Source organism: Ambystoma mexicanum, chromosome 6q (assembly GCF_040938575.1).
Source record: "Ambystoma mexicanum isolate Mex_15411 chromosome 6q, UKY_AmexF1_1, whole genome shotgun sequence".
NCBI classification, from domain to species: Eukaryota; Metazoa; Chordata; class Amphibia; order Caudata; family Ambystomatidae; genus Ambystoma; species Ambystoma mexicanum.
The window spans coordinates 39,761,831-39,776,277 of record NC_090937.1 but is presented as its reverse complement, the minus strand read 5'-3'; the positions used below and the strand labels follow the sequence as shown (position 1 = coordinate 39,776,277).

Sequence of the window (14,447 nt, the reverse complement as noted above, 5' to 3'; positions counted from 1 at the left end):
ACAGAGATGAGGTAGACAAAGCCATCTGCAACTATTTTAAGGAAAATCCTGCAGGCCTCACATGCATGGCCACCAGATGGGAGGCGATGAAAACAGTCATCAGAGGGGAGCTCATCGCCCAGGCATCGGCATACAGGAAACGGCGTGGGAAGCTTAAATAACAGCTAGAGGAGGACGTGGCTACGGCTGAGAGGAATCTCAAGAGGGGGTTGTCTCCCAAAGTGGCCAAAGCCCAACAAATTGCTCGCACCAAACTGGAATCTCACTATGCGGAAGATACAGCCCAGGCCCTCATCAAAACAAAGCAAAGCTACTACGCCAACGGCAATAAAGCAAATATATTTTTAGTCGGCAGTTGGCAAAAATACAGTGGCAGAACCAGATTATGGTCCTAAGGTACTCCGAGGGCTTAACCCAGAACGGGGAAGGGGCAAAGCTGCAGCTGGCAACAGACCACTTAATCAACACTATGATAGCCACCCCTCGACCCCTGAAGCAACAGGAGCAATACATCTCGCTAGCCACTCTCCCCTGCATGTCGGAAACTGATAGGGAGGTCTTGCATCTCCCAATCTCCAGTGAAGAAGTAGAAACAGTGATAAAAGCCCTGAAACCCAGAGCCCAGGCCTGATGGCTTCTCGCCCAAGTTTTATAAACGTTTAAAGCAAGCCCTCATAGGCCTTTTAACTGAGCTCCTGAACTATCTGTGAAACGGGCACCCTAACACCGTCAATGCAGGAATCCACCACTATCATGTTGCTAATACCCGGAAAAGACCCAAGGGAATGCACCTCATACAGGCGTATTTCGCTTCTTAACATTGACGCAAATATCTACTCCAAAGTACTGGCAAACAGGTTGGCGATGGTTCTCCCTACCATCATCAATGTGGACCAAACAGGCTTCATTAGCGGAAGAGGCACTGTGGACAGCATTCAACAAGCCCTCAACCTCATCGAAGAGGCATCACAAGAACAACAGGAACTGGCCATGTTCACTCTGGATGCTACAAAAGCCCTCGACTGGGTAGATTGGACGTTCATGCGCATTTCAGTTTGGCTCTATGTTCCGCAAGATGTTCTTGGCTAACTATGTGGCCCCTAAGGCTTTTTTGAGGCTAAACCAAAAGCTATCGGCCTCCATCCCACTCTCCTGTGGGACGAGACAGGGTTGTCTGCACTAATCTTCACCCTAATAATGGAGCCGTTCGCAAAGAGAATCCGCGAGAATAACGCCATTACAGGGTTGGAGTTAAAAGGAAGAACATTTCAAGGTGTCTCTTTACGCAGACAACATGATGCTCTCACTCACCAACAGCCAAACATCCCTTCCAAGCGGCCTTAATGGAAATGGAAGCTTTTGAACAGGTGGCAGGCTTTGCCGTCAATTATGCTAAATTGGAGGGATTGGGGTTAAACATGATCAAAGCTACGATTAATTGCCTCCGAGGGGCTTGCCCACTGAAATGGAGCTCCACATCAACTAACTATCTTGGGGTGCACATTGCAGCAAGCCTTAAACAACTTTATGCAGCAAACCCGCCTCCCCCTGACCCCCTTTACAAAGACCTGGAGGCCGATTTTATGAGATGGGAGAGGCAGAAAATCTTGCTTCTGGGAAGAATCACAGCATGTAAGATTAATCTTCTGCCTAGACCCCTACAAGTGCTGCTCCCAAGAAAATCCCTTCGGCAGCTACAAAACAGCTCTCCACGTTCATATGGAAAGGGGGAAGGGCCCGGATCCCGCTGAAGGTCTTGACCGGAGTAGCTAAATGGTGCGGGATGGGGTCCCTAAGCTTCTCAACTACTATGTAGCGGCACAACTGACTAACACCATCGCTTGGGCGGGGAACGCAAACCCTCTGAGGTCGACATATATCGAACAAGCTAGAAGCCCCCCGCCAATAGGTTCTTTACTACATATACCAGGCAAGGCGTGTTGGGACTGGGCGCTTCGGAAGAAGAAAATCCCCAGGGAGCTGAGCCCACTTTCCCCAGTCCTGCAGAATCCCGACTTTTCCCCAAGGATGGAAGCTGCGAACTTTAGAAACTGGGCCCAAGGGGGCCTCCAAACCCTCTCTCGACTGTTCAAGAAGGGTACCCTGCTAATGTTTGAGGAATGCAAGAGCCGCTTTTCCCTGGCAGAAACAGACAGATTCACCTATTCCCAAATCCGGCATTGGATCTCCCAGCCTGTGGTCAAACAAGGAGCCATGAGGGAGTTCCGCCCCCTGGAGCTGGCGCTAAAGAAGGGCCCGTGTCAGGGTCTCATCACCAAACTATATAAACTGCTACAAGACGACATTCTAGCCACCAGTCCCGCATATATCTCATGTTGGGAAACCGACTTAGGGCACCCCACAGATGACCATACGTGGATCGATATCTGGACAAAAAACAATTCTACCTCGAGGTGCGTCACCAACAAGGAATGCGCTCTGAACCTCCTCTACAGGTGCTACTACCAAAGGAGCACCTTCATCATTTCCAAAGGTCCCTGACCCGGCCTGCTGGAGGCAATGCAGCACCCATGGGACCTACTTCCACATGTGGCGGGGGTGTCCAAGGGCGCAGGCTTTCTGGGAGGAGGTGCTCCGGACTATTGAAGCAATCACCGACCGCAAACTGCCACTAACACCAGAGGTGGTCTTACTGGGAGGGTCATGGACGGAGTGCTACCCAAAATCGGGAACGACCGTCAGGCTACTCACTCAATTGCTCCTAGCGGCAAGGATCACCCTGGCTCGCAACTGGAAGACCCAGTAAGGCCTCCTGTTATCACTATGGTGGATTAAAGTCTGGGATATCCTTGTAGCAGAAAAGGTCACAGCAGCTAAAGAAAGGGTATTACATCATTTTACATACTGCTGGGCCCCCATCCTGGAATACAACAAAACATTCCCAGCGCTATCCTTCCAACCACGGCTAGCGAGACACTTTTTGCGGTCTTAGTGTCTCCCGTCCTCAATCCAGGGAGGGTCACGGCTGACAGGAGGTCCCCTGAGCCATGCACTTGGGGGGAAATGGGTGGCAGTGGGGCTCAGCCCACAACAAAGGCGTTACCGCTTAGCTGTCTGTCTTGATGAATATGTGCATAACCTATTGCAACCGGTCTATAGATAAAGTTATTAAAAATAAAAGCAAATATCAAAACAATATTGACAACTTGGCTGGCATGTAAGAAAAGAGGCACATGTATACTCTTGGTGCTGTCATGTCTGGTGGTGCACCTCCGAGTATCCTTGGCTATTTAAAATGTTGTGTCTCGCTAACCTAGCGACCGGGGACACTGAAGTATCTGTACAGCAAAGACACAGTATTGATAAGTCATCGCAATTACTGGGTCCCAGAATAAGCACTGTCCCTTGTTAGAAGTGACAGCCGGTTTACAAATTGTAAAGTTCCAAACAAAGGCCATCTACAAATCTTCTTTTTATGGTTAATTAATGTCATCAATCTGTCAAAAATAACATCCACGTTTACTCCACAGTTTTGTATCACAGTAAGAGAAATATCTGGCACCAGCTCCCTTTAAATTGGGTTACACTGACATTGTGCTTCAGCTAGATATCAAACCAGGTATAGGTTCATCAGTCTTCAATATAAGCAAGCATATCAACATGGTCTGCTTTAAATAGAGGTTTGAACAGCTCCGTTAAACCTACTGCTTTTAAATAAAAATATTTGATTATGTCTGCGACTGACTAATAAGCATTTCAATTTAGGAAACTTCTAAAGACAGATCGGGTAGGCGACTACTTTCTCTATATATATATATATATCTGGTGCCTTTGTTGCAACTCACTCTGCCTATGTCTAATGGAATTAGCACCAGGATATCTTTTGCAAACATATGCACTTATCAAATTGAAATAACCTAAAATCACACCCTAGCATATGTGCCAAGTATGGTGCATATTTGTTCATACATTTCTTGGATATGTTATTTTTTTAAAAGGCTGCCATCTGCAAACTGAAAATGGTCTTTCTCAACTCAAACCCTGAATTTCTAAACAAAGTATTAAAGTATTATAATTAGCTTACAGTAAGTCTTAATAGCACTGGCTAATGATATACTCACTTCAAGATCCTGACTGATTAGGCCCAACACCACGTCTAAGCATATCAAAGTCCCGGAGCGTCCAATGCCAGCGCTGCAATGTGTGAGGATAGGGCCACACTTGTATATGTGCCGCATATAGGAGATAAAATGTAGCAGTTGTTTTGGATCTGTAGGCGTGTCATGGTCTGGCCAGGAAGTGAAGTTCAGATGGGAAATATGTCGCAGGTGACCTGTCTGGGGTTTCAGGAAACAGAGAGTTACTGCATGTAGAAACAAACAAAAGATCTTCATGATTACAAAAACTACACATTTTGAGACAAAAGGTAGCATATAACTGGCCAGTACTATGTACTCAACCATTATTTATTTCACATTCTCAAAAAACGAAGTGCATCCTAATAACACACAAGTGCACCGATTAGCATTAGTCGTACCTATAAAGAGTAATACCCATTTCAAAGATCAACATTTCTTTGCAATCACATCCTTCCATCGCATCTATTTACACCTCATTCTATTATATTACTGTTATGTTTCCTAGAACCCGGAATACTGGTAGAGAATTTGATTGCAGGAATACAGCTCTAAGTTCAAAGCACAGCAGTTGGAGAAACAGAGCTGATGGGAGAAGGCTGTGCTGGGGTTGCTACCTGTATACTTCAATAAACTAATTGTGAAGCTTACCAGTGGTGTGCTCTTGCTTCATAACAATGGTGACGAGTTAAGTGAGGAGAAAGCAACCCCTGGCGTACTTCCGCTATCTAGAGTTCTTCTGGTGCAGTTCCGCAGCACCATCACTTTGCAACGAGAAGCGTGGCCACTCTGCTCTTGTGTCGGAGGACGTCCCAGATCCAGCCCTTGGCTTGTGGCAGACTTCAGATCCCTGCCCAGCAAAAGTGAAGATATATTGAGGAGCATTCAGCTCTAAAAAAAAAACAGCCTGTTTTTATAGTGAGCCCGCTCTGTAGGTCAGAGCTCTCCAGCATCACCCGGTGAGTGCCGGTGACGCCTGCGGTACAGTGAGTGGGCCACATTTATTTGGCTAGCAGAGCGAGCCGTACCAGCAGCATCTGCGGTGCAGGAAAGGAACCGGATGTGCAGCCTGAAGAGCGCCATGCATGTGGCCTAGTCTGCGTTGGTGATTGCTAGGATGACGCGTCGCTTCAGTTAAAGGAGAGGACCTGACACCGTTCGGTACGTGCAGTGGCCATTTTGTTTACATTGTTGTCAGTTGCAGGGGCAACTGTAGTAGGATTCCTGTGCTGTGGCTGGGAAGAATGCAGCAGCAATTTCAACGAAAAGAAAGTACAAAGAGGGAGAGATCCATCATAATTAATGCAGCTAGCCTACAACTAATAGTTTTTTGACACAGCATACAACTGGTGGCTTGTGCATGAGTGAGTAACACAATTTTATATGTACATGATAATAGTTATTCCTCTGTGTGGCACATAATCGTCCCAGTAAAAAGGTGTTGTATTCTTTGGCAAGTGTCAGCAGCATGGACATGTCTGGGGTACCAGGACCAGCCATTATTATGGCATCTGCAGGACCGGTCAAGATTAAGTGGAACTAATTATCCAATGATGGAAAGCTCGCCTTGTTAATGATTTTCTGGGTTACGAAGGTCAATGCATTTTTGATACCCTGCCTCCGTTAGTTGGGGATGGTGGTGGTGATGCTGGGATTTAATTGGAAGTGGCTCTCCTCAAGTTGGATTTGCATTTTAACCCCAAGACAAGTACCATCCTGAAGCGATATAACTTTGGGGTGCAAGAACAAGGGGAGAGTGTTGAAGAAGATGTAATGGTACTTCGCCACAGGGCGTTATCCTGCAAATTTAGACACTCCTTTGACAAACATCCGAGACCAATTCGTGATCCATTGCAACAGTAACAAGATTAGAGAAGGGTTGTGGTTAAAGAACGAACGTACTTTAAATGAAGTTTTGGACATTGCCAAACAGGTGGAAAATTCCATGGCATGTGGCGATATTGACAGAAAATGAGAATGAGAATAAGGAGTCGAAGGCAGAGGTCCTGAAAATCTCGGATTGGGAATCCAAAGAAGAAGGTGAAAGAGAAAGTAGGAGAAAAGTGGTGGGGGCAGTAAAGGTGCCCGAGTGAAAGCTCAGAGCATTTGTGTTTTTGTTGTGCCAGTAACTCACATTTTGCTGCATCATCGATGTGCAATGGGTGTAAGGTGATATGCTCGAAGTGTAAGAAAAAGGGGCACTTCGCCAACGGTTGCAAACCTTTTCAGTTCAACCAAAGATAAGTGCTGTATGTGACAGAGGAGAAGGATCAGGGATCGTCTGAAGAAGGGGACTGTTACATAGAAAACATACAGTTAATGTTATCCAGGATGTTGATGTGGAAGAGTATGAGAGCCCATATGCTCTGATATGCGTGAATGTTAAAGAGGTATCAATGATGGCCGATTCTGGAGTGAAGATATGGCTCGTGTTTGAATAGGTTGTTGGAGGAGATGTGTGGAATTTGCTCAAGCTGGATGTGAATCCCAGTGGTTATAATCTTGACAAGATTGAGTTATTAGGGTATTTCAGTGGTCAATTTGATTTTAAGAGAGGAAGCTCACAAGGGAAGATATATGTAACAACGAGAGGGGCAACCCTGTTGGGGTAGTGTGATCAAAAAAAGACTATAGATAAAACTTGAACCAAACACACATGAACAAGTGCTGCATGTGAATACCTCAGTGTGTGAAAAGGTATTCAAGAAGGGTGTGGGGAAGGTCAAAGGAATGAGACATCAGATTATCTTGAAGGAAAGAAGTGTGCCTGTGGCTGCAAAATGACATTCCATCGCATTGGTATTGAGGAATGGTGTGAAAAAAAGAGCTTGATGAATTGTGCAGCATAGGTGTGATTGAAAGGGCAGGTGGGAGTGCAATGAATTTCACTGTTAGTGGTCGTAAAGAAACCATCTGGAGAACTGAGATGTGTCAACCTCTGTGAGTTGAATAGATGTGTTATGGTGGATAGGCATCTCTGGCCTAAAATGAGTGAGATGCTAACCATAATAAGATGTGGAAAGGTGTTTTCCAAATTGGATATGGCTTCAGCGTATCACCAGATAGAACTAGAGGAGGAATGTAGGAAACGAACAGCATTTATAATGCATGAGGGGATTTTCCCAATTTCAGAGGATGCCATTTGGCCTTGTGTCAGCATCTTCTGTTTACCAAAAGATGATGGACAAGCTATTTAGAGGGATGAAAGGTATATTCTGTTTCTAGGATGATGTGTTGATTTGCGGAGAGACTGAGCATATGATATGATCCTGGAACATTTTTCACCACAGAAAAGTGACACTAAGGGAAGAGAAGTGTGTTTTTTAAAAGAAACAAAGTGGAATATTTGGCTCATGAAGTGTCTGGAACTGGCATAAAGCCAAACCGTGAAATGATGGATGCAATAAAAGGTTGAGAGACCAGAGTCTAAAAGTGAATTACGTTAATTTCTAGGGATGATAGAATTTTACCAAAAATGTGTTAAAACCTTTGCAGACAAGGTTCCTGAAATGAGAACATTTCTTAAGAAGGGAGAAGGATTTGTCTGGAGTGACAGATGCCAAAGGGAATTTTGTGAAATTAAAGCAGAATTAGACTTAGCATGTGGTTTAAAAAGTTTTGTTACACAAAGAAGCGTAATCACTTTGGATGCCAGTGATAATGGCATACGGGCTGTTTTATCACAAATTATAAAGGATGGTGATGTGTAGATTATCGCTCATGCTGCAAGAGTGTTGAGGGGCCCTGAGAGGAACTATTCCGTTCTGGAAAAAGAGGCATTGGCATGCCATTGAGTTGTTGAGAAATTCTGCAATTTTCTATGGGGTATAGAGTTTGTTATAAGGATTGACCATAAACCTCTGAAAAGTATTTTTCAATCGAAAGGTTTGAGTAAGGTGTCATGGCATGCAGCAAGTTGGGTGACAAAGATGCAGAGTCACAAGTTTGAGGTGCAAGTTATACCGGGACGGGAAAACATCCTGGCCGATTGTCTGTCAAGGTTTGGTGATCAAAAAGAAGAGGAAAGTGATGCTGATATTTCAGACATGGTTTTTTTGAACCATGATGGCATTGTGAGCAAGGCGGAGTGGTTGGAGGTTGTGAGTAATGTATTGATGCGCATCAAAGGGTATGTGGAGTCGGCATGGCCAGATAAAAGAGGATTAAGTCAGGGTGAAAGACCTTTCTGGGAGGTGAGCGATAAATTATGCATGGTGAATGGCTTGTTGTATCGGTGGTCCTATACAGAAGAGAGTCCGTCTGGGAAGTGTGTTGGCGCCAAGGCTGTTCTGTATTTTCATTCATGAAGTTTTGAAGAGGTTGTTGGCCGCCCAGACTGATGCCCCTTTGCTAGCAGGTGACAAGTTTCCCGCATTGTTGTTTGCCGATGATGCTGTGCTCCTCTCTCTCACGCCGGCTGGTGTGTACAAACAACTGGAGATTTTTGTGTCTTTCGCAAAGAAGAATGGGCCTGCCTTGAATATCACAAAAACCAAGGCTATTCTCTTCAATGCCAATTCCAAGAAGAAGCACAAGCCCTTATCTCTCTTTGTAGAGGAGTGTGCAATTGAGCAGGTTCAGTCCTACAATTACCTAGGTCTGAGATTTATGGCATCATCCAGTTGGAAAATGCAGGTTAAGAAGGCCAACCTCACCCTGGCTAGATATAGCGGGCCCTCACTAGATTCACCAACGAACATGGGAACAAGCACGTCAGGCAGCATTGTTTGGGGCAGAACTCTGGGGGCACGTGGAGACCATGTCCCTTGCAGTGGCTGAGACAACATTTCTGAAGAAGAATTTCCTTGGGTTGCCCACTGCAGCCCCAAACATCCCAGTTCATTTGGAAATTGGATTGGAGGGGTTTGAGATGATCTGTAAATTACGCCGGGTCCTTTACTGGGCTCTAATCCTCACCTTTGTAAATACAAAGAGGCAGTTAAAGATGTTTTGTCCCAGCAGGGGGGCACCTCCTTAAAGTGGGCTGCCAATGGGAAAGGATATCTTGGGTTGCTGGGTTTGGTGGATTGCTGATCAAATCCCACAATCATCACACCGGTTGCAAAGGAAGCAATCAAGAGCGCAGCAGGGGCAAAGGCACAGGAGGACATCCGTGGAAGATCCAGGGCTTCTGAGCAGCTGGACGGATATTTTTCAATAAAGACACGGATGGGCTGCGAATAATATCTGGACTATGTCTCGCCCAGATGGGAAAGATCATTCTATTTAAAGTTCTGTATTGGAATCTTGCAGACTGCTGTATTTCGGCATAGATGGAATATTGCTGTTTCTGTGTCATGTATCCTTTGTGGTGAGTCTGATGAGACAGTACAACACCATTAGTTACTCTGTACGGCCACCATGCCCCTGAGGAAGCACTCTCTGAAGCACCTGTTCTTAAGCCGTAGATGCTATGGCAATTTGCCTGGACGCCTCGTATAAGGAGGCTGTGCTTGCCACTACAAGTTATCTGAGCTGGGCAGGGAAAATGTATATGAGGAAGTCTAAGTTGCTGAATAATGCTATGGGGTAAAGACATCTTTCTGTACAAGCTGCTGTTGTCTATATAATGTTGACCTGTTTTTATTTGGTTTTATGTTAAAGCACTGATTGTGTAATTTTAGTGGAGTAATTATGAGTGAAGCGATTGTGACGATGTAACTAATGTGTTTTTTACCTTTTCTGTGAATTGCTCTTATGACTATCTTGTCGAAATAAAGCAATACAAGTAAAGGTATCGGTGGGAGCGTGCAGATGTTCCCTTAGCTATTCAGAAGAAGATAGTGGACCTGCTCATGAAGGGCATGTGGGTGTGAGCCGAACCAAGGCAGTCCAAAGAAGTGAACATTGGTGACCCGGTTTTGATTGAGATGTGGAGAGGAGGTTGGCGGATTGTGTCAAGTATGGTAAAGTAGGAAAGGGCGAAATGGCTAAAATGCAACCCATGGTGGAGGTTGATATACCTAGAAAAGTTTGGGATGATTTGGCAATGGACATTTCAGGACCCGTGGAATTAGGAGGACGATGAGGAAAATATATTGGTTTGATCGATTTGCTGTTGCGGTGGACAGAATATAAAGTTGGCTTGAGATCAGTGGAGAAACTATAGTTAAGTTTATTCAGGAGGTGTTCGGAAAGGGGTGCCCGGAAGCATTCTTACTGATAATGCATGCGACTGCTTGCTTAGTTTGTGAATAAATACTCTGAGCCAATAAGTAGATGTATGGATTTCAAGGAGAATCCACTTCTTTTATTAATAACTCTCTTTCATTTCTTTTCAAGCTTAACGCAAAGGATACGTCTTCTTTAGGTCTCGGCAACCTCTGGATTCCTGCTGGTAAGTATTGTCTCTGATGGATTTGTATGTCTTTTCTTTTCTTTGACAATCTTTCTAATGTGCGAGAAGTTAATTTCTGCTTTTGGCTTCCTTACTCTTGTCACCGAGTTCTCAATTCTTGGAATGGTAATGTCTCTTTCTCTCTTCTTCTCTCTTGTTTCCTTATAGGGTCTCTCAGAGATCTTGTCTCCCCTCAACGGAAGGAGTGACATATAATAGTCAATCAGCTCTTCTATTAACAGACGTTTCTGTTAAACTTATTATATTTTGCCCCGTCTATATTTTTCCAGTATGCCGTAACTCTCGACCTCTCAGAGCACATCCTTGGTAAATTGGTTAAATCGTAAGTAAACAACCTCTTTCTCTCGTTCTCTTTAGTTCGTTCGGGTAATTTAATCTAGAAAACTTGACTACTCAAAGTCCTTCTCTAATTAGCACCCGCCCTCTCATAGGCTCATTGTTAGGGTAACAGTTATCCCTCACTGTAACAGTATCCCCAACTCAGTCTGCCGTATTAAACTAGTATTTTACTAGTCTAACGATTATGAATAGCCGAAGACAGCTATGTCATATTTAGAACTGTAGCACTGGTGTTAGTAGATGTCTTGACACCATTACTAGAGCTTAGTACCTATCTGTAGTTATAAGTAGGAATTAAGGCAATGTGGGTGCTCATGTTTTGTATAAAATGTAACCATATTTTTGTACCAATACATTATTTTTTTAGATTGGTATATTGAGTGCTTCCTGCTTGTGGCATTTTACCTGTTCGGCTATAACTAGACACATTTTGCATTTGTGTAATTGTGAGGATAGCTTCCTGCAGAGGGGTTGGACAATGGGTCTTTAAATAACCATCAAGTTTTAGTGTTGTGAGGAGATGTGGAACAAAACAAAAGATCAGTGTTATAGCACACCGAAGGTAATGGCATGGTGGAGAGGACAAATAGGTGTATCATGGATGCAATTTGCATGGCTGGTGCTTGTGGAAAGGATAAGAGGGTGGCAGTCCAGGGGTGATTGTATGCACTGCAAATGTTGCTGCATGCAGTGACTGGTATTAGTGCATTTGAATTGATGAGAGGCCATAAAGGCCAATATAAATGTGGTCCCTCCATGCTTTGGAAGGGCGAAAGATTCGGATTGTGTGGTGGAGGAATTAAAAAGGAAACTAACAATAAATAAAGTGGATGAAGGAAGAGAATGAGAAAAGTGGAAGGAAGAGAATGAGAAAAGTGAAGGAAAGAGTTGAGAGTGCAGTGTGATGATTGGGTGAGCATTAAGAAAAGTGTGGTCAAAAGAAAATTAGATTTATTGTATTCGGAACCGGTGCAGGTTGAGGCTGTGATGAAAGGGGCTGTGAGAGTGAGTGGGGGCCAGGTGGGGAACAAGAACAGGATTGCAATGGTGAAAAGGAGGATGTGTTAAAAGGAGGGAAGCAGATGTGTTATGTGTCCTAGAACGCAGAATACTGGAATTTCATTGCAATCACATCCATCCATCACATCTATTAACACTGCATTATATTTCATCCATTCATTCACATAGCCTCTCGGTTTTAATTCTATATAAACTGAAAACAAGCAAACATTTGAGTCAATTGCGTAGCAATAGGCATTATGTGTGTTGAAAATAATTGGCTCCATGGAAGAGAGTTGCTGTGGCTTTGCACAAATAATAACAAAGGGGTAGGCATTTGCAAGGGGCTCAATGAGTGCATTGATGTGTAGACGATATTTATTCTTGATGCACCATGTTACTGCCCTCTCGAATCTCCAAAAGCAATCACGAAGTCAGACTAATCAGATGTGAGCTTTCTGCACCCTACCATGTTGCCAAAGGCACAGTCAGATTTATAAAACATACAGTCTACAGATTTTTGCACCCTCCGCTAAATAGCAGATTTCATGAGAGAAGCGCTTTCCCTCTTAAATCAGTTTGCAAGTGTTAGTTCCTGAGAACAACGTGGAAACATACAGTCAAATATCACAATGATCTTTTCGACAGTGTGTATTTGGGTGTCCCAGATTGTTGGGGCTTCTGCTTAAGTCTCTTCCTTTCCAGGCCCTCTGCACAGCCTTGGCCTCCCACTTCACTACCAAAACTCAGGACATCCTGTCCTCCATCTCTTCTCCCCTCCCACCTCCCCTTCCACCTCCCCTTGCACTCAGGCCACCTGCGGCGCCTCTCTCCCCCTCACTCCTACTCTCTTCCTTCTCACCCATAGCACCGGATGTGGTCACCAAGACTGTTCATTCTATGAATGTCTCCTCCAAACAGGTGCTTTCCAGCTCCTTTAGAACTATCGAGGACAAAATTACCGCCCTCTCTCCCTCTTTGGCTGAGTTATGCAACCACTCTTTTGCCACTGGCTCCTTCCCTCAACCGCTCAAGCACTCCCTTGTACACCTCCTCTAAAACAAGCTGTTTGCGGAGGTGGTCAGTCATAATATCGAAAATAAAATGTCAAATTACATTAAATTCGCGAAAAACAATGTCAAAAAAAAAAAATGAATTCTTAATTTTTTTATTTATATATTTTTTTGGGGTTCGGCATGTAAAAACAAAAGGTAAACCCCTCCCCCAAAAAAGGAGGGGTTCGGGGGGGAACCACCCCATTTTGAATAAAAAACATTAAAAAGAAATTCGATTTTTTTTTTTACTTTTTTTTTTTCGATTGCATGACTTTCGACATTTTTGGAGTCGATATTATGACTATAAACCATTTGCGGACCCTTCCTGCTCGGCTAACTACTGCCCTATTTCCACTACCCTCTTCTTGGGCAAACTACTTGAGAAGTTGGCCATCACCCAACTAACTCACCACACTGAAGCTGTTGGTTGTCTCCACGACCATCAGTCTGGCTTCCAGAGCAGCCAGAGGCATGGAAACTGCTCTTCTGAACACCTGTGATGAGTTTCTCTCTAATCTCAACTCTTGTTCTCCCTCTGTTCTCATCCTCCTTGATCTATCCTCTTCCTTTGACAATATCAATCATGTCACCCTCTTAAATCATCTCTGTGATTCTCGGCCCTCCCAGGTTCAAATGAGCCATTTTCTCTCCTCTACCTCACTCTCTACCTGCGGAGTCCCTGAGGGCACTATGCGGTCCCAGTGGCTTTTCAACATTTACCTTGCCCCTCTTGCCAACTTGATCTCCGCCTTCACTCCTCATTTCCAGTGTTATGCAGACGAGACACAGCTTTCCTTTAAGCTTCCCTCCTCTACCTCCCCTCCTTCCGATCGCATTCCCGATTTTCTGACTGCCATTCAGGCATGGTGTACTGCTAATAATCTCTTTCCGAACACCAATAAGACTGAGATCCTTCTTATTGGAACTTCAGCCCCTTCATTCCCCCCTAATCTCTCTCCGCCCTCCTTGGGCCCCCTACCCTCACCCTCCCATGAGGCAAAAAACATGGGAGTCATCTTTGGCTCTTCTCTCTCTACACCTCATATTGCAGACCGTGCCAAGAAGGCCCACTTTCAGTTCTACCTCCTCAGAGGCATTCTCCCTTTCCACACCTTCCGCCACAAACTCAATGTCTCCAGAGCTCTGGTTCTCTCCAGGCTGTACTACTGCAACAGCCTCTTCCTCAATTTGCCTCCTTCCTCCCTCCACCCTCTTCAACTAATCCAGAATAGGACTGCCAGACTTATCCTTGGCCTCAAGCCCAGGGACTGCATCTCTCCAGCCCTTAAATTACTCCACTGGCTGCAAGGATGAAACTCAAGACCCTCTGCATCATACACAAGGCATTCTAAGGTCTGGGACCATGCTATATCCAATAATCGGAGCCCCGAGGGAGTGTGGGTCACGTGAACAAGGCCATATTGCAGATATGAAAATGAAGATAGTGGATAAGACTAAAGAAGGCATGGTCCACCTAGACACAGAGGGTTTCAGATTACAAACGGGTGCATGGAATCTTCATGAACCGCTGTGCTAATCGGCAAGCTACATTAATGATTATACATCAGAGAGGGAGCAGAATTAAGAAGGTTGACAAAA

General features: G+C 44.6%; 1 protein-coding gene across 6 annotated transcripts in view; it reads right to left on the bottom strand.

The window, feature by feature from the left end:
* The window catches only part of PTPN13 (protein tyrosine phosphatase non-receptor type 13), a 1,388,150-nt gene that overhangs the window by 62,971 nt on the left and 1,310,732 nt on the right, over positions 1-14,447 (bottom strand). For all 6 annotated transcript variants that reach the window (XM_069630435.1, XM_069630437.1, XM_069630436.1 and 3 more), the window contains one exon: positions 4,083-4,298. In XM_069630435.1, the coding sequence (XP_069486536.1) occupies positions 4,083-4,298 (216 nt within the window). The remainder of the gene's footprint in view (positions 1-4,082; positions 4,299-14,447) is intronic.